At 32.1% G+C, this 24,996-nt stretch overlaps 1 protein-coding gene across 4 annotated transcripts; it reads right to left on the bottom strand.

The window, feature by feature from the left end:
- Positions 1–731: 731 nt before the first annotated feature.
- LOC126737918 (uncharacterized) lies at positions 732–24,474 on the bottom strand. Of its 4 annotated transcripts, none has more exons than XM_050443012.1 (14): positions 24,310–24,474; positions 14,939–15,017; positions 14,052–14,306; positions 13,703–13,988; positions 12,307–12,506; positions 12,093–12,251; positions 11,475–11,590; positions 11,223–11,419; positions 10,070–10,232; positions 9,624–9,820; positions 9,335–9,382; positions 7,232–7,378; positions 3,894–7,146; positions 732–1,265 (listed from the first exon to the last, which is right to left on the bottom strand). In XM_050443012.1, the coding sequence occupies exons 3-13, from the start codon at positions 14,286–14,288 to the stop codon at positions 3,953–3,955; spliced, it is 4,944 nt and encodes a 1,647-aa protein (XP_050298969.1). In that variant the 5' UTR covers positions 14,289–14,306; positions 14,939–15,017; positions 24,310–24,474; the 3' UTR covers positions 732–1,265; positions 3,894–3,952. The 4 variants fall into 4 exon arrangements, with proteins under 4 accessions (XP_050298969.1, XP_050298970.1, XP_050298971.1 ...); XM_050443013.1 differs by having other exon boundaries at positions 14,939–15,013; positions 24,310–24,458; XM_050443014.1 differs by lacking the exon at positions 24,310–24,474 and adding an exon at positions 20,947–21,014.
- Positions 24,475–24,996: the final 522 nt, after the last annotated feature.

Below are 24,996 nucleotides of genomic sequence, written 5' to 3'. Positions count from 1 at the left end.
ATTAATAAATTAATTAAAAACGACTTGATTAATTATTCCAGGCAGTTAAGAATTAGTCTCGTATGAATTAGATGAGACGTAACTTTAATTAAAATGCCTCAACTGCTTGGAATTGTAACAGAAATTTAATTGAAACGTTATTAATTAATTAAATTATTATTAAAGAACTGCCTGGAATTGTTAAACAATTTTAACTTTAACGTCTTTAATGCATCAATTAATTATTTAAGACGGTTGATGTGTAATTTTATTTACGATGCTCAATTGGACCATTCACTTCAAATCCCAATATCTTAGGACATTATTCAAAACATTCAACATCCCCTATTAGCTTAAAATTGTTTCATTATTCCCTTTAAGAATATTAAAGGTTTTACATACGCCATCTAATCATTCGGCAGTTCATAACATGCACATACTACTACTGCACATACTGCTACTACTAAAAAATGAATATTTATATTATTATTATTATTTATGCAGGATAAAAAAATTGTTTTTCACTGAAAAACTGCACTTTTAATATATTTTTACAGGATATTTTTTATTTAGTATTTAGCTTTTTGCTTCATGAGAATACTTCAATTAGTTATGGAGGTATTAGACTTTGAAGTAAATGGAAATTCTTACTTGGATTGTTTTGAATATTACGGAGAGAATTCTCCTAAAAAAAATCATTTTCGTAGACAAACATTTATGTAAATCTTATATATTGTTCTAAAAACAAAAACTTTATTTTTTTTTGTAAGGATTTATTAAAAATAAATTAATACATAATAATGATTACATACCAACATATATCCCTTAAAAAGCAATTTATAGTATATTACATACAATCTAAAGTAAGTAAATAGGGCATTTCTTCAAAAAAAAAATTTTTTTAATATTTTGCATTTCAATCAATGTAATATATATACAAGAGTACAAATAAATAAATAATATTAACAACAAAACAAACAAAAATTTAAGATTATAACTTAACGTTTCTTAGGTCAACAACATTAAAATAGTCTAATATTTTTTTTTAATTAAAAACAATCCTAGCTGTATTAAAAATCAATCAAAAATATTTCATAAAAATGCACGGATGTGAGAAAAGCAAAAAAACTTTATATAGTAGGTACACCACTAATTATTAATTATCGTTGATCTGCTACCAATAATAAAACTCTCTTTAAAGTTTCTTTAGGTTTATACCTTGTTTGTAAATCGGAGTTTTGTTCTGTGAAGAGATTTCTAAAAGTCGGATTGATCTGGTCCCAAACCTAAAAAAGACAAAAGATTATTAACACCTGAAACGTTACAAACAAGAACTGTTCTATATAGAACACATGGAGTTTTTAAAACATGCCATTCCTGTTTACAGGTTAGGACCTTTCAGAAATGTACGTTTTTAGAACCTTTCAGTAAATGTTATATGGACGTATAGCTCTATGGTATCATAATTGAAGTATTGAGGATTGTTCCTTTTTTTTATTTTTGTTTATAGGTTTTGTGGTTGAGTATATAATATTTCTCCAAAAGAAACGATAGAGCTTTTGCAGGCTTCTGTCTTCTAAGCTGAAGTATTCGTTTTGCAAAAATGCTCACAGGAAATTTTAAATTGTGAATACCTTAATACGGTTAACTCAATCAGCTTAGCAGCAGAGCAAAGTTTCAGTCGTACAGGAAATTATAAAAATCTTAAACTAATTTTTTAAAGGCAATATTTTTTCAAAATATTAGGAAGGCTTTAACTGCCTGGAAGTAATGATTCCTGTGCCTGAAAGAATTTTAATCTTCAGAGTCATTTCTCATCTTTTCCAGGTAGTTAAAGTAATTTCTGATCTCTTCCAGGCTCTTAAAGTTGTTTCTCTTTTCTTCGCGGTACTTTAAGTCGTTTCTCGTTTCTTTTAAGTACATAGAATAATTTCCCATTTCTTCCAGGCACTTATCAAGTTTTTCATTTTTACCCGGTAGTTATCGACATTTCTAAGCCCGTTAAATCAGATGATTTTTTTTTGTTTTTGCAGGCTGTTGGGTCTTATTTCGTAAATGTAGTTGAGGTGATTTTCTTAAAATCTACTATTAAGACTAAAGTGTAGCTCCAACATTTGTTACTTATTCTTATCTGTTTTAATATAACGAGACTACTCACAAGATCCTTGCACTTATAGTTTTCTAGATCTGACATTTCTGAAGGCTAATTTTGGGGTCAAAAAAATCATCAAAAATGGATACTTTTGAGACCCAGTATTTTCATAGTCTATGAGATGAGATCTTGCTACTGAAGCAGCTAGTACAATTAAAAAAAAAAACAAAAAAGTAATAGAGTAAATTAATATAAAAATAAAAAAAAGTATGAAAATTGCGAAAAACATTTTTCTCTCAAACGTGGTTACAACTATAAAGCTTGAGTGACTTTACTCCAAAAACCATTAGTACAATTATCTTGAAGGAACAATTTAAAAAATTGAATTTCGAAAGGAAATTAATTGAAAAGAATTTTGAATAACATTCGACTTAATAGAAACTCTTTTAATTTTCACTTAAATAAGTAATAGGTAGATCTTACACAAGGGTTGATTTGTTCAGAAGAACTTTTGACGTGATTTTTTTGGTTGCTTAACTACCAAAAAGAAACAAGAGATGACTTAAAGTGTCTGAAACAGATTACGAAGAGTTCAACTGCCTGGAAGGACTAAGAAATTACTTTTAATACCTGGAAGAAATAAGAAGAAAAGAGATAAAGAACGACTTGAACTTCCTGGAAGAAATGAGAAACGATAACAAGTGCCTGGAAGAAATTAAATACTTAAGTCGTTTCTCATCTTCTATAGACAGTTGAAGTAGTTCTGTTATCTCTTCCAGGCATTTTAGGTAGCTGAGATATTTTTTTAAGGATGCCTTCAACTACCTTGGAGGAACGAAAAATTACTTCTAATGCTTAAAAGAAATAAAAAGAAGAAAACAGATAAAACACGACTTGAACTGCTTGGAAGAAATGTAGAACGACTCCATGTGCCAGAAAGATAGGCAGTTGAAGTAATTGTTTATCCCTTTCAGTCACTTCAGGTAGTTGAGGTAATTTTTTTAATGTCATTATGGCTGGAACAAATGAGAAATTACTACTAGTGCCTGGAAGAAGTGAGAAACGATTCCGATTGCCTGGAAGAGGGCAAAAAACTAAACTGGAAAACAGTCAAGAGACACAAGATTTCTTAAACTATCATTGATTTTTCCAAGGCTATTGGTCTCTGGTGACAGATTTATCATGAAATCTAGCCCAATCTCCAATTCGAATATTCCTGGAATTTAATTTCTTTTTCAGTGCCACGTACGACCATTCTGAGAGGAAGATGTACTTTTAACATCAATAGCTGATCGTAAACTCGGCTGTTAATTTCTATATAAGCAACTATGTTCTAAAGAAAAATGAAATTTGCATAACAATTTCCTTTAAAATACAGAAAAATAAATTTTATTTGCATTTGACACGTAAGTTAGCAAGCTCTAAACAAATAATTGGCATTAACAAGCAAATTTGCACTAAAAACCATTGAAAATCATGCATTTTTTTTCAAATACTTAATATAGCGTTAAATTTGTACAATTAAACACACAGATCCCATTTTATGAAGCAAACTACACCTTTTCCTGTTAATTCATACAAATGAGTATTAAAATTAGTGACAAACATGAAAATGAAACATAAAATTATTATTGTTGAGAAGAAATTAATGATCAAATGCAAATAAAATATATTTTAGTGTATTTAAAAGGTGGAGTTTACTCCAGAAAAAAAAACTTTAACCGCCCATGAAAAGTGAGTGGTTAAAGGATAAATTTAATCAAAAAAAAAACTAACAAACATTGGACGTTACAAAAAATAATACTCGAATATAGCCAAATACCTCAAAAGGAACGCATTGATCGACAAATTTTGTTTCACAAAAATCCAATTTATCCGCATTCAAGTTTTCGTCACTTCGTTCGCTTCGGGTAAAGGATATGCGAGGGAACTAGAACAGTCAGACTCCTCCCTATTACCTCCTTCTAAAGTTTTCAATAAATTCTTTGACGACAATATTCTCGGACATTTAGCGGAAATTCCTTCGATTGCCCCCGGTTTACTGCCCCCCAAATGATCCTGGAGCAACTTAAAGGCCTTGGAGGGCATTATTTCCATGGCAGCATCGCTCCATGTATCGTAATATTGTCGGTATTCGCTTTCTCCGTAAAACTCTTGGGGCGTTTGAGCAGGAGAACTGTTTTCAGTGTCACCCCTTAAAGGCGATAATAAACTGCTAAATTCTTCTGATGGGGTGTCGGTGCTGCTGACACCTTCTTGGAGAATCCTTACAGCTGCCGAATAAAGTTTTTCTTTAGGCATATTGCGGAATATTTGGGCTTTTCTTGAACGTAAAAGGCTTTGCACCAGTTCGTCCACCAGTTTTTCATTAATACTTGAATTTGTTGTAGTTGTAGTAATGTCACTTGTTTCATTGCACTTTGTTACAAGTGGCAAACTCAGTTTGCTTCTGCTAGGAGTGAGTTGGTTAGATTCTCGGTTTTTCCTCACTGATAACTTACTAAACTTATCTTCTTTAGAGGCTTTAGGGGTGTTTTCCTGTTCCTTTTTATCATCAACATCACACTCCTCCTGAAGAAGTTTGAATAGTCGAGAATGTGTAGCAGCTCGTTCGTATCTAGTCATTTTTCTTAGCTCAGGAAACTCTTCGTTATCGCTAATATGCCTTGATATATCGCTAATAACACCCGAGTCTGGCTCTTCTTCTTCGGAATATTCGTCAAATGATTTAACGCTGCTTTTTGTAGATGTCGTTTTGCTCACATTTTCGCTATTAGGAGCTTCGAAAGCTGACACTTTTTGTTTAACAGAGAGCAATATCTCTTTTTCAGATACCTTGCTTTGTCTCCTGGCTATGCTATTTTGTAATGCCTCAATTCTTTCTTTGATTGTTTGTGGTTCCAATGATTTTGACCTGGTTGTTCTGTCAGTATCGTGAGGCACTTCTTTTTGCTCTTCAGGTTCACTTTTTTTGATAGGCGCCTCATCTTCAGATTCCGAGCAGCTCGATTCAGATTCGTCATCAGACACATTAGTAATGTCGTTTGGTTTACAAGGTTCGCAGTGTTCAACGGCAGTTTCTTCGCCAGATTCGTCAATGGTGTTCTCTTCATATTTTTTCGTTTCTTCTTCAGAATCAGACTCATCATCGTCAACATCGTTAATTTCATTATAAATGGTGTTCAGATTATCAAGTTGACTCGGGTCAATGGCTCTCTCACAAGAGCTTGAAGAATCAACTGGTTCAGGTTCGTCTTCGTCACGCCTATAATAACTTCTTCGTCTAGGAGTAAAATCGTCATCATCATTTTTAATTTGGCTCCAAAAGTCTATTTCTGATTCTGCACTGCTTTCATCTTCCAAGTTATTTGTGGTCTCTTGCACCAATTCTTCAGTTTCAGATTCTAAATTGCTTTCTTTATTAATGTTTGTCGAGGCCTCCAATGGTTCCACCTTCTTAATTTCTTCACTTTCATGTTCTAAATTGTTTTCTTCTTCAATGCTTATTGTATGGTCTTCCTCCTCAGATTCACTTTCCGAATCATTTTCTTGCTTTGCATCGACATTCGACAACTCAGAATTTCCACTAACATCTTCCTGAATTTGCACAGAACTTTCTGCTTGAACATGTGTTAGCTCTTCCTCATCACTTTCCAAATCACCTTCTTCCTCAACTTCCGCTGCTTCGAAACTCCACAATCCAGAATTTCGCTTAATATCTTCAAACTGACGCACAAAGCTGTCGATTCTCATTAGAGTGCCTGCATCACGAGACGTTTCTTCTGGCTCTATAGCCAAACTTCTTGTTGCAGAGAGAGAATTTAATTCAACAGGAACATTTTTACTTCTTAACTTAACGCACACAACTTCCTCTTTTTCGATCACAGTTTCAGCCTTTTCATTTGCACTATCACTATCTTCGTTCTCTTTAAAACTATGCCCTTTCACATCCTCACTAGTATCTACTTCTACATATTCATCTTTCACCTCTACTTTATTATGTTTAGCGTTCCTGCTTATAGTAAAGGATGAAAATGTGTCACTTTCCTCCTTAAAGCTCTCGATACCAACATTCCTTGTCACACTGGTTTCTTGGAACATATTAATTTTAAATTTTACATTCTGATTTGCCAGAAAATCTTCATAATCCTCTTCTTCACTGTGCTGTTCCGCTATTGTGGTCGATTCACTACAAACACTATTGCACCTCCTTTCACTTTCTTCATATATAACACTCAGCTGATGAGGTATTATCTCTTCTTCTTCTTCTTCTTCTTCTTGGGTTTCATCTTCAGAGGAGTCATCCTCAGAATCAGTTTCATATTCACTCTCTGAAGACGAAGAATCTTCTTCATGATAAACATTAATATTTTGCACGGATTTAATAGATCGAAGACCACCAATGGTTGTAGCCTCCTCCTTATCAGGCGGAACATTAAATTTATCATCCTCTTTAACATAAGTTGGAATAATAGTGATTCTGGGTGCGGCAGATTTACTTCTTAGTTCGAATTGTTGCCTAAGGGCTTGCACACTGTTAGTTTCAGAACTATTTCTACGATGATAATTGGACATTTCGTCCATAGAGGAGTAACCGCTTTGCTCATCGTTGTCTACTGAAGAAGAATAGTGTGAGCGAGGCTGCATCATCATAGGAGGATACCCATAGAAATAGCTGAAGTAGTAAGGATCGAAATAAGGCGGGTACATGGGATAATGATACTGTTCCTCTATATCGCTGTTGTGCTTGGGTGTATTAGGCCTCAAAGTGTTTTCTGGCTTAGGAGTGGTGCTTCTGGATCTTACGTAAGGTGGAGGAGGAGGAGGCATCCAGTAAGGAGGAAATATCGGGGTTGATCTCCCACTTTTATCGCTCATTTTGGAAGTAGACTCGCTTAATTCCGTCGGGTAATAAGGGTCTTGCCAGTAAGGACTCCTGCTACGTTCTGACTGTTCTTTAAGGGAAAAGTTAGCGTAATAGTCATGCCAGTAGGGTGGCGGGTATGGGGGCGGAGGGTACGCGTAAGGGAAATACGTCGGGTTAAATTTAGGTTCGTCGTTGTTGTTGGCATTGGCTGGAATAAAATTGGTTTCAGTGTTGATGAGACTGAAGAGTGAGTTTCGATATGGGAATTTTTTGAAATTGTGTTCGGGGCTTACCACAATTATTGTTGTCGTTTGGGGCGGTCATCGCTTGGAGTATTTTAAAGGATCTGCTGGGTATGTTGCTTCCCATGTATTTTTTTGGTTCAGGTACCACCTGCTCGCTTGGGTGCACGTATTGTTGCTGAGAGGGGTGACCGTTACCTGGAAGTAAATGAATAATTATAAAAAATGATTAGCAGAAGTGAAGATGGGGTTTTAAATTGGAAAAATATTTGTGAAAATTCCAGAAATACTGTAATAATTTCTAGCATTGTTGACTGTTCTAATTTCAGATATTGTTTAAATCTTCTCTCTTTATTGTTCATATTGTCATGAGAATACTTTTTTAAATAATTGGAATATTCTTCTAAAGTTTTGAAGAAAAAAAGACAATTTTTTACTTAATCGTCTCATATAAGTATGTTTTTTGTACCTTAACAAATGGCCGAGTTAACGATACTTTCCTAAGCCAAGGTCCAAGATCTAATTTTTAAACATTAATGGGCGTTTTTGGAAATAACGTAGAAGCCACATCAGATATTTTTATATTTTTTCACACTAATATCAAAGAATTCCGGAGAATTGATTTGAGAGTAAAAACATAGTTCTGCCTTAAAGATTAGAGTATTTAGAGCAGCTTTGGTTGAGACATTTTTTTGCAATTTTTTTTTGTAAATGTTCACTTTGTTTAGAGATATTATCCGAAGTTATTGGAATATTCGTAAAAGAATTGTAGTACAAAAATGAGCGTTTTTTGCCCAATAATTTAATATATGAACGTTTCTTGCAGCTCAAAGATTTCCTGCGTTAGACGCAATTTTGCCAACCAAGGTCCCAGGAGCTCGCAAATTTGAAGTTTTCAAACACATATTCAACATTAAGATTTTTTATCATTAACGGACATTTTTGGTAATAACTTAGGAGGCACTTCAAATATTCCCAATTTTTTTGACACTAATTTAGATGAATACCTGAAGATGCTTTTGAGAGTAAAAACATATTTCTGGTTTAAACATTTGAGTAGCTAGAGCAGCTCTGGTTGGGACATTTCTTTTCCTAATTTTTTTTTGAGTAAATTTTCACTTTTCTTAAGGATATTTCCTGAAATAATTTAAGTATTCTCAAAAGGATGTTAGTCTAAGAAAGAATAGTTTTTACCCAATAATTTGATATACCACCGTTTTTTGTACGTTAAACCCTCCCTGAGTTAAAAGCAATTTTGCCAACCAAGGTCCCAAGAGTCTCAAAATTTTAATTTTTGAAGCAGATATTTTTGGGCATAACTTAGAAGGCTCTTAAAATAATTTCAAATTTTTTTTACATTAATATAGAGAAGTTCTTGAAGATGGATTTGAAGATAGAAACATAGTTCTGGCCTATGGATTTGAGTAGTTAGAGTGGTTTTGGTTAGGACATTTTTTTGCAATATTTTTTAGCAAATTTTTAATTTTCTTAAGGTTGTTTTCCAAAGTATATGGTATATTCTTAAAAGGGTTTTAGTCCAAGAAAGAGCATTTTATGCTCAAAAATTTAATATATGAACATTTCTTGTAGCTCAAAAAGTCCCTGAGTTAAAGGCTATTCTGCAAGCCAAGGTCCTAAGCACACCCAAATTTTAAATTTGAAACACGTATTCAACATGAAGATTTCTTTATCATTAGTGGATAGTTTTGAACATAACTTAAGAGGTACTTAAAATATTCTCAAAATTTTTTGACATTAATGTAGAGGGATTCCTGAGGATGGATTTAAGCTTAAAAATATGGTTCTGGCCTGAGGATTTGAGTACTTAAGGCAGTTTTGGTTGGATGTTTTTTTTTCTAATGTTTTTGGTACATTTTCACTGCTCCAGATAATATTGTACATAATAAATGGATTATTCTTAAAGGAATTTACTTAAAGAAAGACATTTTTTTGCACAATAGTTTGAACTAAGAACGATTCTTGAACCTCAAAAACTCCCTAATAAAAAAATGAAGTATTTTTTTTAAAATTAAATAGAGGGATCATTCTCTTCTTTTGAAAGAACATTTTAAAAACATTCTCTTAAGAACATTCATGTAATATTCATTTGTCCCATCAGAATAGCAGTTTAAAGAAAAATCTTGAAAATTATACCTTCTGCTTGTATAGGAATGGTCCTGCAAGCATGGTTCTGTTGTGGAACTGTAAGAAAATAAAATTCCTTATAGAAAAATGATTAAACTTAAAGTACCACCACCTAAACAAATTAAAAAAAAAATACCGCTTTCGTCCAACATTCTAAAAATCCTAGAAGGAATAATGCCGCCTCTATATCTAGGATTTTCCTCGTCTATTTGCAGACACACTTCTAAAATATGCATTTACTATAGAAACTCTTACGGCATTAAACATTATAATGATTACAAAAAAAAACCAATAATACCTTGTCTAAACTGTCCATTATCCTGGACTTTCATCCTCCTCACTTGCTCGGGCATCTCCTGAGGGAACCTCGCCGAATGGTGCGTTACGGGAGTATCGTCCTCCTCCTCGTCCTCAGTGTTTGTGAACTTCTGAATAACCTTGAACGCGTTCGACTGGGTGGGTTGATTTCCCCAACTCATTTGACGGTTTAAGTTTCTATTCACAAAAAAAAACCTTAAATAAGTTATTAATAAACATGCGTATGCAAATGCGTTATCAAACATAATTTCACATGTAAATTGCCAAATAATTTTGAACATAAATCTGAATTTATTATGGGATTTGCTTGCCAAAAATAAGATCAGCTAACGCCTACATGACCATAATAATATTACGCGCAGACAATGTTGTATTATGGTAAATATAAAATTGGTTTTAGTAAGATTTTTTTGGCGAAAAATGTACCTGTCACCTGCAGGAGTAGACGGAGGTGTTCTCTCAATCTGGATTGGGATAATCCGGGCTCCTGAACTGTCAATTTTGGGAGACTGAACCGGTTGAGGTGGCTGTCTGGTCGGCTGTTCGTAATGGTTTGGCTGTTGTGCACTGGGCTGTTGTTTTGGTTGAACTGTAGGATAATAAATTAGGATTTTTTTCTAATAAGAAGTGCAGCTTTCTTGTGTGGATTTAATAAGAATCTGAATTAAGAGCAGATGCTTTGACAGTTTTGTATATAGAAATTTTCATAAAAGTGGCGAAACATAGACGTAAGAGATTCAACTATATCAAGAGAAACTTAACCATATGAATGGAAAGCACTTAGAAACTAATTAAACAAAAAAAAAATAAAAACTTACGATCCCAATTGTGAAGAAAAAAAATTACTATATAGCAGTAATGTAATTATCTTGTCAGATCAACAGCACAAGGTTCATAATAAGAGTAACGTCAAAATAACGTCTTTGGTGAAATAGAATAATTGACTATTTGACTTATATCTTATAGAATTGATGCTCTAAGTAAAAAAAAAGAAAAAGAGTATTATTGTGGTTATAGTACATTTATACTTTTATGACTTTGCTAGAAAAAGATGGACGTGAAACTTATACTTAAATTTAATAATATTAAGTATGTAATTTGAATTGATTTATAGTTATATGGTTATACAGTTCTATAGCGCTAAAAGTAAATGATCTTTTAAATAAAATTGTTTTAAATTTGGACATTGTAAATGATTCCTTGCTTCTCAGGTATCTATTATGATAATTGTTTCTGCATATAAATTTACTTTTAAGCTTATGAATAGCCGAAAAGGTGGATTTTTCATATTTAAAACTGACTTACTAAACGTTAATAGTAAGTAAATTCTCTGAAATTACAGATTAAGTATGGAAAAATAGATGTTTTTAAATCTAGCGTTTTGTGATACTCCGCTAAACCCTAGTCAAACATTCTGGAATTAATGGCATTCCTGGACGTTGGTACTTTAGAGTAAAAAATTGAAATTTATAAGGAATAATTTAGAAACTAACTTTCTCAAAAGATAACTTGATCTTTCAAAAGTAATATCAAACATCTACTCGCCTATAACCATTTAATAATTAAAATTTCTACACACCTTTAAAAGTAGGTTCAACTCCTGGCCCGGGATGTTGCAAAACAAGCGGTTGCGTGACGTAGACAGCGTTCGGTTTTCTTTCAGTTGGTTCTGACTCTCCCTGGTAGGGTACACTGGTGCGAATCTCGATATGAACCGGAAACGAATTGCTCGGATATCCTTGATTGGGAGGCGTTTGTGGTTTCGTTTGAGGTGACCTAAACAGTTGCACTATTTATCCGGTTCTTTTAAAATATTATTAACGATAATCACCTTGGTGCAAACTGCTGAGGCTGCTTATTAACGGGCTGAGGAGGCGCTACCTGAGGCTGCCATCTCTGTTGCATATTGGGAACAACGTTTGAAGTCGACTGAGTTGATGGTGATTCCTGAAAAAAAATAATTTTTATTGTTGATGATGGATAGAAACTGGACGCATATTTTCTTTAGGCAAATTCAAATGTCAATTTTCTATTAAACATTTTTGTTGAATGTAAAATCTGTGACTCTGAATATTCAATTTCCAGTACTGAAATAGAAAATCCAGAAAATCAAGCAGTGTTATGGCTAAATTATTATTGACGAAAATCACATTATACCGGCAAGGTCAAGGAGACCTTTGGATGCGGAAAACAATGTATTAACTTGCCAAGACCAAGACCTAGTCACAAGTTAAAAAGAAAACGATAGTTTTTCCTTACTAACTACAATCCTCTACTCACTACAGTCCGGGTTAAATTGAGAGATGGTGCGACATATTGCATTATCACTCTCAACGGCAATGGCAAGTGGGAAATCTAGGAAGCACTGTCGTTCTCTCTTTAACTTAACGCTTTGTCTTGATGAATTTCTTTTGACACTCAAGGGAGAAATTATATTGCAATAACATACCTCAGTGTTGTCCTTTCTTGCCCACGGAGGAATCTCTTGTTGCACGTTCTTTTGCTGCCAAGGACGAGGAGCCTCCTTTAAAGTAGGCGTTCCAGGTGATTGTACTTGCTGTTCTGCTCTTCTCTCTGGAGGAGTTGGCGGAGATGCCATTTTTTGTGGCTACAATTAAATTTTTCCATCACTGAATTCTTCGCAAAAATACTCCTACACTCACCTGTTGATTGATCGGTGGAATATACAATGATCCAACATTTGAACCAACGTTCTTCTGAGTTGGCGGTGTAGGAGGCTGCCTCTCGTGGACCTCTGGACTATACACGGGAGATCTTGGAGACTCTGCCGCCCTCTGTGATTGATATTGAGGTTGATATTGCTGTGAGGGTTGATATTGCTGAGGCTGTACTACCGGAGGTACTAAAAAAATAAATTTCATGAGAAACACTACCATTAGATTGAAGAAAATTTACTTTCTATTAAGTATTACCTTTAATGTGTGCAAAAATTAAATCTTTGTAACTATGCCAGGATTAATTTTTTTAGAGCTCTAAGGATGATCTCATAGAGATCGAAACTTCGACCAAAATATATAAATCAATCGTCTGAAGTAGTTTTATTTTACCTATATTCAACAAATGCTGTGATTGGTGCCTGATGTTTTAAGTCAACGGATGCCTTATAGTATCCAGTGTACCTTATTTATCAGTAAGGGGGTTGTATTGCGTATAATTTGTGTCTCATTTTAAAGAGTTTAATTAATTCTAGAGCAAATTTGCACATAACGAAAAAATGTCAGGCACATGTTGCCAAAACTATATCTTCAAGAAGCCTAAGGTTAGTGGAGATGTATGCCGGTTTTCTTGTGGCATCTGTAAATGAATCATATATAGTAACTGCTCGAGTTCTACTGAAATTCGGACCCTTATATTGTCTACCAGAATACTTTCTTACATATTATGTAATGAATGTGTTCCTGGGATTAAAAAGGCACTTACTTAATCCACCCGTGTTAGTGATCTTGAGGATTCCCTTAGTGAAGTAAGGGCTACAAGCAACCAAAAGCTCAAAGTGTCATTTCATATCGTAGAAGCCCTAATCCAATATATCTACACCAGAGGCTTTCTGTTGAATTTTGCGTGTTAAGTTAAGGGATCTTGAGGTTGTTTTTGATAAACAGTTATCCTATGTTCTTCAAGAGCAATCAGAATGTGGAGAGTTTTGATTACTGCAGCATTGAAAGATCACTTAGCCGCAGAGAGAGGTGAGATGCGATAGAAAGTAAAAAAGTGGACTTTTTACCTCCATTTGGGCATATAACCGATCTGAGATCTATCCTATGAATCTATGACGATTGCTATGAAATTAACTCTCCCGCCTATATAGTTTATAAATATGTAAGAAAAGTATAATTTCTTAATGATCTAGAATGTTCTTAAGAGGTGAGATGCGGTCGAAAGATTCACTCCAAGCTCGTCGCACACATAAAGATCAGGAATCTTTTTTTCGATGTTTAATTATAAAAGTATTCTGCCTTTCCGTTGATAAGTAAATAAAAAAATTAAGCAGACTTACAAACTGAAGTAACGAAGAATAATTAATATTACACTGCTTACCGACAACAGGAGGCTCAAAGTTCCTCTGTGGAGGACTGGGAGGGCCCCGGTTCTGATTTTCGTACATCTGATCAACAAACGATTTCCTGGGAGCCGGCCCACCTGTCTTCCTTAACAGACTCATAGGGTTATCCGGGATTATCTTGGTCATGTCCGGCCTCTCTATCACCTGGTTCTCGCTAGTGGTGACTTTTTGGGTGGGTAGTGGTGCACAGGGCGGCGGAGGGGGAGGAGGAATATTCTTTTGCATTGGCGGTGGCGGTGGTGGACCAGGAAACACTTGCACCTAAATAGAAGTTTCTGAATTATGTACCGATGAATTCTATCGATGAATTATTTGTTTATTTACTTGGGTTTGTGGTCTCATAGCAGCTAAAGCAGACGGGGGTAGTGGTCCGTGGTTCTGTGGTGGAGGTGGTGCAGGTCTTGGTACCTCGTTGTCTCCTCCGAGGGTGGCGTTTCGTTCGATACGCCGCTGCATCCTCGGGGATCTCACTTGGGAGAGATCGATGCCTCCCGGGGTGTAAGTGAACGGTTTCTTATCCTTGGTCATCATGGCGTTTTGCACGCACGGAGGAGGATCCATTGCTGCTTGATTTTTAGTCTGGAATATGTCGCAGTATTAATAATTTATTAGTATGTTATTCAGCAAGCATACAATGACAGGAAGAAAATTTAACTTAAAGTCTTATAAATGCAGCGTCTATTTGTGTTGAAGAAACGAAATTTTCATCAGTAAACTCGTCCGTGCAATTAGATTCCTCATGTGTGATTGGATGAGTGTAGTCCCTTCCTGGCATTACAGATTTTGAAATATTCCATAAGGAGAAAATGAAACTCAAAGTCAAAGTGAAAAAAAAAATTATCGGTTTTTAATAATATTCAGTGTTTTAAGGTTCACATTTTAGTCAATTACGATCAACGCTGTTGTTTTTTTATTTTAATTATATGTTACCATTAGTGGATTTTTGGTATGTGTCATAGTACTTAAGTGGGGCATGTTTTTTCTTTAAATTAGTGCTGAACCATATCTACCTAATTTTAATTTAGGTCCAATGATGCCGTAATGCCCAACGCGGAACCCAACAAATAGACGCTGCATTTATGAGACTTTGGCTTTGAGTTCAATGGATGAATATTTCGAATTAAGCATGTAAAGATTATCTGGGTGAATACTATAGTTATTATTCACTAGTAGATAATGTATTATTATTTTCTAAAATGAACAATAGTTACCTTAGTTTTTAGTTTAACGGTGGGTTGTTTAGAAGAGACCTGCCCAAAGCCCGCACCAATGCAAGAGAGCTGCGCCTGTCTAGAACAAATAAACAATTGTCAAAAAAATCAAGAAAATGATCATGCAATCAATGAGAAAACTGTTATTATGGGTCATCCGAGAATATAAAGAATCATTGACCCCTTAAGCGATTAATTAATAAATGGTAATATTCGGATTTGTAACAGCTGCAGATAAAAAATGAACTTCAGATTATTTAAAATGGACTACAAAATCTTATTACTTGCAGGCCAATAAATTAATTTAAGACGATGTACGTGTAAATGCGAGACGTTTGCCATTAGTCCAGTTCAATTTGAATTTATTGAATCATTCAATTCCTATTCAAAAGCACATATTTGAAACTCTCTTGAGAATATCGTAATTATTTCATGACAAATATTAATACCAAATTCATAGGAATACTCCCTCAAGATATTTTTTATATAATTTAATTCGAACGTGTACAGAAGATATACGAAAAAACTTGAAAATCTGTTTAGTTTTTTTCTGGCCTTATTCCAAGAGTATTTTTAAACAATGTCATAGAAACCTTCTGTCCACTACAATGGCGCATTACAGAATTAAAAATCAGACGATTCGTCTTAAGCCTCCATCATCAATACGAAACTGATTTTTTTATTTAAAAATATTCCATAGAGACAATAGAAATGCTCACAGAACTATCTATTTGGTGGAATAAATTTTTCATTAATTTTAGTTAATATTTGTAGATTGGGTATTTCAGGATTCTTGATTTTTCCCTATCGTTTACTATTGCTGTGCTAACAAAAAATCATAATTCAACCGATCTAAATTCCAATATTAAATCTCGATAAACTGGAAGTCATTAAGCAAGGCGTCTCCGAACTGCCGTCGAGACTCTTTATTCTAAATGAGACATTTCAAAACACGACTAAAAAAATCTTAAAGGATTTATAGGCCTCTTAGTTGCATTATTGTCGCCACAACGTATAAGTGGGTGCAAAAATGGTGCATATTATATGAACAACACTCGCGTTTTTTTAAAATGCAGATCGTGTTAGTCACGACTTTGTATTAGTAATAGTCTTAATGCCAAAATGGTATGCTAAGTCATACCAGTTTATTCGTTGGTACCTTTCAATATCTTGCATGTTTTATCTTCGAATATTCCAAGAAAGGAATAATCTTATGAGTTCGATATTGTTGTGCATTTTTTGAATCATAAAAATTTCCTTGTTTGGATAGGTTTTTTTACTGAAAAGAAACTTCTTCAAGTGAAGGTGAGCGAAGAAAATCTAGTTTTGAAGTATTTGTTTTTGAAAAATCAATGATTATTATATGACTGATAATGCAGCTAAGAGGTGGGATATAGGTGAAGCAATAAAAGGCCTTTCAAATGAGGACGAACTTATGAAATTCGCTTTTGATCGTGCATAACTTAATTGGACGTGATTGCGACATTATAAACAAAGATATTCAAAGATTTTTGAATTTCTTTTTATTTTGTAATTATTTTGTTTATTCTAAGGTGCACAATTTAATTGGACCTTGTTGCGATATTATTAATTAATTAAAATTATATATGGATTTCATGGAATATTAAAATATTTTTATTTTATAATGCATAAGTTAATTTGACATGGTTGCAATATTATTAATTAAAGTTACAGTCTTTAAGTCAATTTTACTTAAATTTCAAACCTAAGCGGACGTGATTGCGATTTTATTATTTAATTAAATCAAAATCGCAATAAATTTTAATTAATTTTTGGACTACCTAGAATTATGCTTAGATATTTTTTTTTATGGTGCATAACCAAATTGGACGTGATTGCTATATATTATAAATTAATTACAATTATAGTTCTAAGTAAAATTTTATCAAATTTTGTATCTCCAATAGGGCATACATTCTTGATGGACTTAATGGGACGCTGTTGCGATATAATTAATTAAGTAAAATTATAGTCCCAAGGGTAATTTTAATTAATTTTTGGACTTCCTGGAATAGAGCTAAAATATTGAAATATTTTTATTTGAAAGTGAATAATTTAATTTGACGTAGTTGTAATAAAATTAATTAATTGAAATTGTGGTCCAAAGGCAATTTTACTCAAATTTTGAACTTCTTGTGCTAGAGCTTAAAATAATAAAAAAATATCTTTTTACAGTGCATAACTTAATTGGACATGATTCATATATTATTAATTTAATAAATTCTAGTCTATTATAATATATAATTAATTGAATTTCTTTTCTATAATATTTAGACAGAATAAATAAGTAAATAAACGATAAAACAAGGAAATATTAAATTTAGGCCTCCAATATGAACGAAATTCTGTAAACAAGAAATTTATAGAAAAACGACAAATTAAACCGTGTAACCCTAAATGAATCGTTTAACTTTGTTTTACGCGCTTGGCCGAGCGTGAAACATTATCATTTAATACTTGAACGTTTCATGTTGTGCGACAAAAATTGCCTTTTATATGTTTTATTTTATGCGGGAAAATGCCTGAAAAACTCCTTTATTATTGACGTAAGACGTTTCCTTGGCCCCGTTGCTTACATTACAAAATTTAAACTTAACCCCAAACCGCGTACGTGCGGGATTTAGTTTACTCGGTAACCGGTATATATCCTTATTTTATTTTTGGATTTTAAAAACAAATATTGTAGCAGTCACGGACCAAATGAGTCATTGGCAGCTGTCAACGCCGTCTATCTGGTCTGGATCAGGCATTTATACAGATTTATTTGTAAAGGCATTAGGAATAAAACAAGATTATTCAACAACAAGTTTTTTTATATATATATAATAAAATTAGCAAGTTCCGACATTCAGAAAGTGGTTTTAAAACAACTGTCTGAACTGCCCTCTGTATTTTTTTTTAATATTGTTAAAGCCTTCTTCTCTTATAGCTGCATCATCAGGCCATAAGTAACACCTAAGCACCGTTTTTATAGGGTATGTATCTCAACGTAGCCATACTGCATATCACCGATTATTAATTTTCTAAATTATTATTAAAGAATCCTACCTTGATCACCTAAATAACTTAATCACACCTACGAACACAAAACTAAAATCTACCATTTTTGCGTGAAGACTTAAGACAATCTTGCGCAGAAAAGTCCCAGATGGTATAAATCGAGGAGACCTTGCCATATTCTCGTAGAGCCAAATATGGAGAGGCAATGCCAACTTTTTTTTAGCGTCAATTAAATTATTAATTATATATGTATTACGATTGGACGGATGGTAATAAAAGTCGGTGATGAGGAAGTGGTGTTGGAATTTTTTGGGTTTTACAAACAAAGTTATTTTTTTTATATTTCCTTTTAATAAGAGATCGTCAATAAAAATCGTTTTTTTTGCCAAAGAAACGCCTGAAAAACTTGTATGGGAGCAGTAAAAAATGGAAGATACTTTGATTTTCAACTAAATATTTGTCACCAATATTAGGTTTTATAAACTATATTTTTTCGAATATAATATATAGAATATTAAAGGAATATAGTGCTACTTGGGACGTTCTAGGGATATTTCTTATGAAATAAATTTTATTTATTTTAATGGAATTATATTGTGTGTAATTTTTATTTGAATTAAAATTTAAATTTGCTAAATAATTAAAATTTTATAAACATTTCCAGTAATAAGAAAACATGATATATTTAAAAACGAAAAATATTTTTCCTGTTACTAAACCTAATTGACAATTTTGAGAAAAAAATTAATTGATATTTGAAAAGCAGTGAATACTTTAAATAAAAAATTATCAACATTTTAAATAAAATTTAAAAAAAAAATTGATTTTTCTATAACTCGACTAAAAATTTTGATTTTTTTTTAAAAAACATGAAAATGAGAAAGGTGTGAAAAAAGTACTAATCCTGGAAAATCCTTTAACACAATTTGAATTTTTTGAATAAAATAATCCATATTTCAGTTAACTTTTTAATACAATTCCAACAAATTACAACTTTAATTATCAATAAAAATGTTGAAAAAAAGTTCATGAAAAATATTGATAACTCAATATTCAAATAGAAATTTGAAAAAAAGAAATTAAGTGATATTTCAAAAACAGTAACTAAATTACATATTAAATATTTAAAGTTATTAGATATAAAATTCAAAAGTGAACTAAAAAAAATTATTTTTTTGATGTGCTTCGTCTAAAAATTCAGATTTTTATCCAGATAAAATTGACATTGTTTTACTTTATATTATTTATAATAAATCAATTGGAATTTTTTGTATATTAGTTAATTTTTCATGATATTTTAAATCTAGTGAAAATATTACATAAAAATTGAAAAAAAATTTTGAATGACTCGACTAAATATCGAAAGCAGTACTAGTCGCCGAAAATCCGTTAACTTTCTTATAATTTTGATTTTTTTTATATTTGATATACACAATAAATCCATGTTGGGGAAAAGATCAATTTTAAGTGATATTTCAAAAACAGTGAATATGTTACCATTTTCTTTTAATTTTGTGTGCCTCGACTAAAAAAACTAATTTCCCTATATACTATTTTTCATTATCCGATATTTTTTAAATAATATAAAAATTGTATACAGGATTATAAAAAAATTAGAAAAAAGTACTAATCTCTAAGAATTATTACACTTTTTTATAAATTTTGAAACTTTTCAGTATCATACGTAATTATTAATCAATATCTAACATTCATGGCACACATTTCAGTTAATTTTTCAATATCATTTAAAATATAATTTTTTTTTTCATGTAACAAGAAAATGCAATAAGCAAAGACAAAATATAAAACAGGATTTCCGGATACAATTCATTTTAGAGGTCTAGTCACTAAGCCAACGGTTATTTTTCAAAGCCGCCAGATTTTTTGCCGCCCTGAAAATGGCTAATTATACAATAATTTTCTAAGCCGAAACGTCAGGAATAATACGATTTCAACATGTTTCAAACAGTCAGGGAGAAAAATGTAAAAAACAGCTTTAATAGCTTGAAAAATTCCTTTAAATGCCTGAAAAACAATTTTTTTTAAATAAAAAAATATAACAAAAAAAAAGGATTTCAAGGATATCTCCATTGAATTTAAAATGTTTTTTAAAGAATCTGTCTATCTGTATTTTTCTGGATAACGTCAAAATGCCTAAGAAATATTAATTAAATTAAAAAACGATCCAGCACTAATAACCTAGAAGCAGCCGGTAATTTAGTTTAAGTGCCTGAAAAGTATGAATTAGAATTTAAAAAAAAAAAACAGAAAACATGGCATGGAATTAAAAAAAAATTTAAGCACTTGAATCTTCATTAAATAAATCATACTTTTTTTCAATAAAAAATCGCTTAAACTGCTTGGACAATATTCTAAAATTACATCAAATTCCTGGAAGATATCATTTAAATTAAAAATAAAAATAAGACATTTTTTTATTAAAGAGAGGTGTCTTAAAAATGCCTAGGATTATTTTTAAATGTTAAACTTTTTCAGGACTACAAGAGAAGGAAACAAATATTCTCTTGTGGATTATTGTAGACTCAAGAATCATTAAAGATTTAAAGATAATAAGAAAATGGGGTTTGTCGTATCTAGAGACACTAATAAAAATTATGATTTTATGATGATTCAACCAGTTATAGAATAATGGAATAAGGGAAAGACAAGTAAAACTGTTTTTACATTCAGAAAGAATTAAAGAAGTATCGATATTTTTCACCTTCAATTAGATTTGAATTAAGAATCGTTAAAGATTTTAAGGAGGATTTTAGGGTGATTTAGAGAGTGGTATGAGGTAGAGATGCAGAGAAATTTAAAATAGAATAATTTTTCCTATTTTTCAATGAAATCCATTTCAGATTTTTAATATTTCCCTTAATTTAATAGGACTGTTTAAATCACCCTAAAATGATCATAATTTGGATCGTTACATACGACAAACTCAATGATTCTTAAGTCTTTAACGGATTTGTTCATTTATATACCTTATCTCAATATCTTGTATTCTTTCTGTCCTATTCCACTTCAATCACCACCATATTAATTCAACTATTATTCTTCACTAGAACTAAGAAAAAAAAACAAATAAAGTATAAAAACTATGTCAACGCTCCCGAACAAACTGCACAACCTGGAAACCACGCGAAATTTGTCGTTTTTTCCCTAAAAATTTTCATTTTACGATGGTCGGTTGCCAATGTGCGCTAATAACGTATAATAGTATTTTTAAATCTCTATAGTCTCAATAATGGCGCGTATATTCATATATACATATATATAAAGATAATTTTAGATTGATACCGATAGACGCAACGATGGTGTTTAAATTCGAACATTTTAAAGGAAAAAAAAGAGCGAAATACGTAAAGCGTACTTTTGAGGTCGAACAACTTTATTTTCTCGATCGGTTTGTAATCCCTTGATTTGTCAACGGGTCTTAAACCACGAAATTAACAGAAAATTCATGGTTACAGTAAATATAAACATTGTCAGGCTTTTAGGCCAATGAAAATTATGGGAAAAATTGTTTTCTTTTGTAGGAAAATCTTATATATAGGGTGTTAATTAAGTGTGTACAATTAGTTTTACAAATGATTTTCTCAATAATTATAAGACAAAAAGTTCAAATAAACATGTGTCCGCAGTGGCTTCATTTTTTAAATACAGGAAGTTTTTTTCTCCAGTATCCTAAATATCCAATTTTGTGGCAATTATGTCATTTATATTAGTAAGGTGGTGATTTAGTCCTAGGTTAATTACATTTTTTAAATCCAGTGGCATCCCTAGCGGTTCCGAAACGACTATTTTGAACACATGAACGTTTTTGAAAAATATTTTTTGTGAATTTTTTCTTTAATGCACACCACTGACTTTTATCGATTTTTAAAATTTTTTTTTAGATAAACCAATAAAAATGCAGCTTTTTTGTCTCTTAATTTTTTAGCATCTTCTTTAGTTTTTCCCGGAAAAAATTTAATACATTTAATTTGTAGACATTTGCAAATTTTCTTTAATAACAATAAATTTAATTGCATTAAATTAACACCTGAACGAACGGTTTTTATTTAAATAATTTAAGTGAATATCATTATCAATTGAAATTGTTAATAATATTTACATGATTTAGGTTTCGACTTTTATAATCTCAAGTCTTTCGCAGGGCTGCTAATGATGAACAAAATATTGATTTATCCAAAATGTATTTTAAATGCCTTTGAACTACACTGCCTGTATAGCATGTCTTAAATTGATTGTGGTGTAAGTCTTCTCTATTTTCTTGTGGTTTTGAAGAAGTTCTTCTAACGGACCTACATTTCAACCTGAGCTACGAAAGGCTACACTCAATCGTTTTATCTATTATTGCCTAATAAGTTTGCGGTACAATCTTATTTATTTTTGGAGAAATTAACAAGACAAAACAGAAAAACAAGACAGAAAAATTAAAAAAGAACAATAAGGGAATTAAATAAGAAAACCGAGAAATCTAAAAAATATTTAAGAAAACGCAAATAAAAGTGAAGGATAGGGGCGTAAAGAGACAATTCTTGTGATTTTTGATTAAGCTTCCCAATAATTGAAAAATTATTTATTTCTTACAGGCCCATGCGAATATTTTGTATTGGAACAAATGCTGTAACTAGATTATTTATTAGTTATGTACCATCATCGTACTACAGAGCTCTGGTTTTAAAAAAAAATTAAGATTAGGAAGACTCGCTTTTTTAGTATTAGTTTTCCAGATTTTCCAATAATAGTAAGCTTTACTCTGTTGCAGCAGTATCAAGTAGACATGTGAAAATACTACTTTTTCCTTTTATATTAGAGGGTGATAATGCTGTGAGTTTTCTCAGGGTTATTATTAATAATTAAAAGTTGTCATTAGTGGCCTTGGTATCAAGTCAACCTGTGACTAATGCTAATTTTTTCTTGGGACCTCGTTATGATGGTAAAAGGAGTTATTCAATAAAGTTAGTCACAGTCAGTCACAGTACTTTTTAAATTTCGTCCAGGCAATTGAAGTTTCCATTAGTACGGCTGCAAATAATCAAAAGGCAAGGCAGAAAAATTAATAATAAAATAACAATACGGAAACTAAATAAGAAAACTGAGAAAGCTAAAAAATATTTAAGAAAACGCGAATCAAAGTCAAAAATAGAGGCGTAAAGAGACAAGTTTTGTGACTGAAGTAATAGCAGAAGCAGTCAGAATATTTTTTTTAAATTTTGTCCAGGCAATTTGAGTTTCCATCAGAAACTTCGGCGTCTAAAAATTAAAAAACAAGAAATAAAAATTAATAATAAAATAAAAATAAGGGAATTAAATAAGAAAACTGAGAAAGCTAAAAAGCATTTAAGAAAACGTTAAGATAGAAAGGAACGTAAAGAAACATTTTTTGTGATTTTTTATAACCATTCTATGCTGAGAGGCAGTAAGTTTCATTTTGACCAAGAATTTTGCCAATGATTGGGAAATTATTAATTTTTTACAGGCAGTCAGAATATTTTTAAAGTGTCTTCCTCTTCCAGGCAATTGAAGTTTTCATCAGTAACTTCAGTTAGCAACATCAGTTTTGTATTCTTAGCACTGACAATCAGTTCATTTGAGATTTGTAGTGTGGCAAGCTTAATTTTTATATAATAAGTTTTTATTTATTTTAAAAGTTGGTATGAAAAAAGATAGGATAGGGTAAGACGGTGCCAGTGGATCATACAAAGAGCTAAGAATATAGCAATTCCGTCCAAGAACAAATAACCAACTAACTGCTTTATAAGGAATTAGAGCCACCAAGGGTAAATAATGAAATGATGATGATAAATAGAGAATGATAAAGATTATAACTTTTCCAGATTTATAAATAATAATTGAAAACTTTGCTTGGCATTAGTAGCAAGTAAACATGTGAAAATACAAGTTTATCCTTTTTTAATGGATGGTGAAAAATAATAAATAAAATGTCATTGTCACTACATTTTTAAGTTCTATGATTTGTATTAAAAGAATAGTATGAGGATGAAGGCAACACTGATCATAACGCATATTTATTTTTACATTTTCTGCTATTTTCAGGCTCATTTTAAATTTCACAATCTTGTAATCATAAATTTCCCGTTTTTATGGAGTACTTGCATATTACAAAATACATTTAGAAAACATGCAAAATTATGATACAAATTCAATAAAACTTTATCTAAGTGCATAATGTGGGTCATAAAACTGCTTAAAGCCCTACACCTGTTACGCGTCTAAAAATATCAGCGTCTTGGATATACGGAAATAACCATCAAAAATTCAACATAATAGAAAATTCCATAAAATAAAACTTAAGGGATGCAAACTGATTTACTTACCCTTAAAATTGTGCCAATGCCAAAAACAACGAAAAAAAACCTAAATCTAAATTAGACGCATTTCAGGAATAAACTGACCAATGTGACTCAATGCGTTGCAATTCCCGAATTTTAACGAATTCCAAACATTCTGGAGATCGGTACCGCGAGCACGTTTAGGCGATACGTCTTGTTGTTCGTCTTTGTCTTACGCGTGCGTTTTGCGCATAAACTTAAGTCGGAACTTGACGGTTTTCGGGTTAAAAAGACGTCTGGGCGAGGCAAACGAACGCGGTCAAGTTGAGATCTCGGCGTGTCTAAAAATGGACACTCACTTGGACGGCGGCGGGACGATTATAGGACGGTACATGGAATAATATTGGAACGTCACCACTTTATGCTTTCATTTTCTAAAAATATATATTATTGGTTTTAAATGCCCTAAAAGGGAATGTGTGGGAATAAGGGAGCAATGCTATAAAAGCTGAATAAGTAGAGATAATCCAAAACACATTATGCTAATGTATCTAAAGCTATTTGCCTACACGTAAATTTAAGGAATTTGAGAGGACTGTTATAGTACCCTTTGAAAAACCTGGAAAGACCCTAATATTGCCCCTCTTTTTTTGTATGCCTAAAACGCCGCAGTGGCTTACAAAATATCCCTTGGAATATTGGATAAAAATAAAGAACTTTTACCAGCTAATC

The sequence above is a fragment of the Anthonomus grandis genome, chromosome 6 (genome assembly GCF_022605725.1).
Source record: "Anthonomus grandis grandis chromosome 6, icAntGran1.3, whole genome shotgun sequence".
Lineage (NCBI taxonomy): Eukaryota > Metazoa > Arthropoda > Insecta > Coleoptera > Curculionidae > Anthonomus > Anthonomus grandis.
The sequence above is the reverse complement of the archived record's forward strand: the minus strand, read 5'-3'. Positions and strand labels throughout refer to the sequence as shown.

Bases quoted from the DNA above. Each gene is read 5' to 3' on its own strand.
- LOC126737918 (XM_050443012.1), bottom strand. From the start codon at position 14,288: ATGGATCCTCCTCCGTGCGTGCAAAACGCCATGATGACCAAGGATAAG. The intron at 12,252-12,306 runs GTGAGTGTAGGA...ATTTAATTGTAG, and splicing joins TTCCACCGATCAATCAACAG to CCACAAAAAATGGCATCTCC. The intron at 7,379-9,334 runs GTATAATTTTCA...ATTTACTTCCAG, and splicing joins CATTCCTATACAAGCAGAAG to GTAACGGTCACCCCTCTCAG.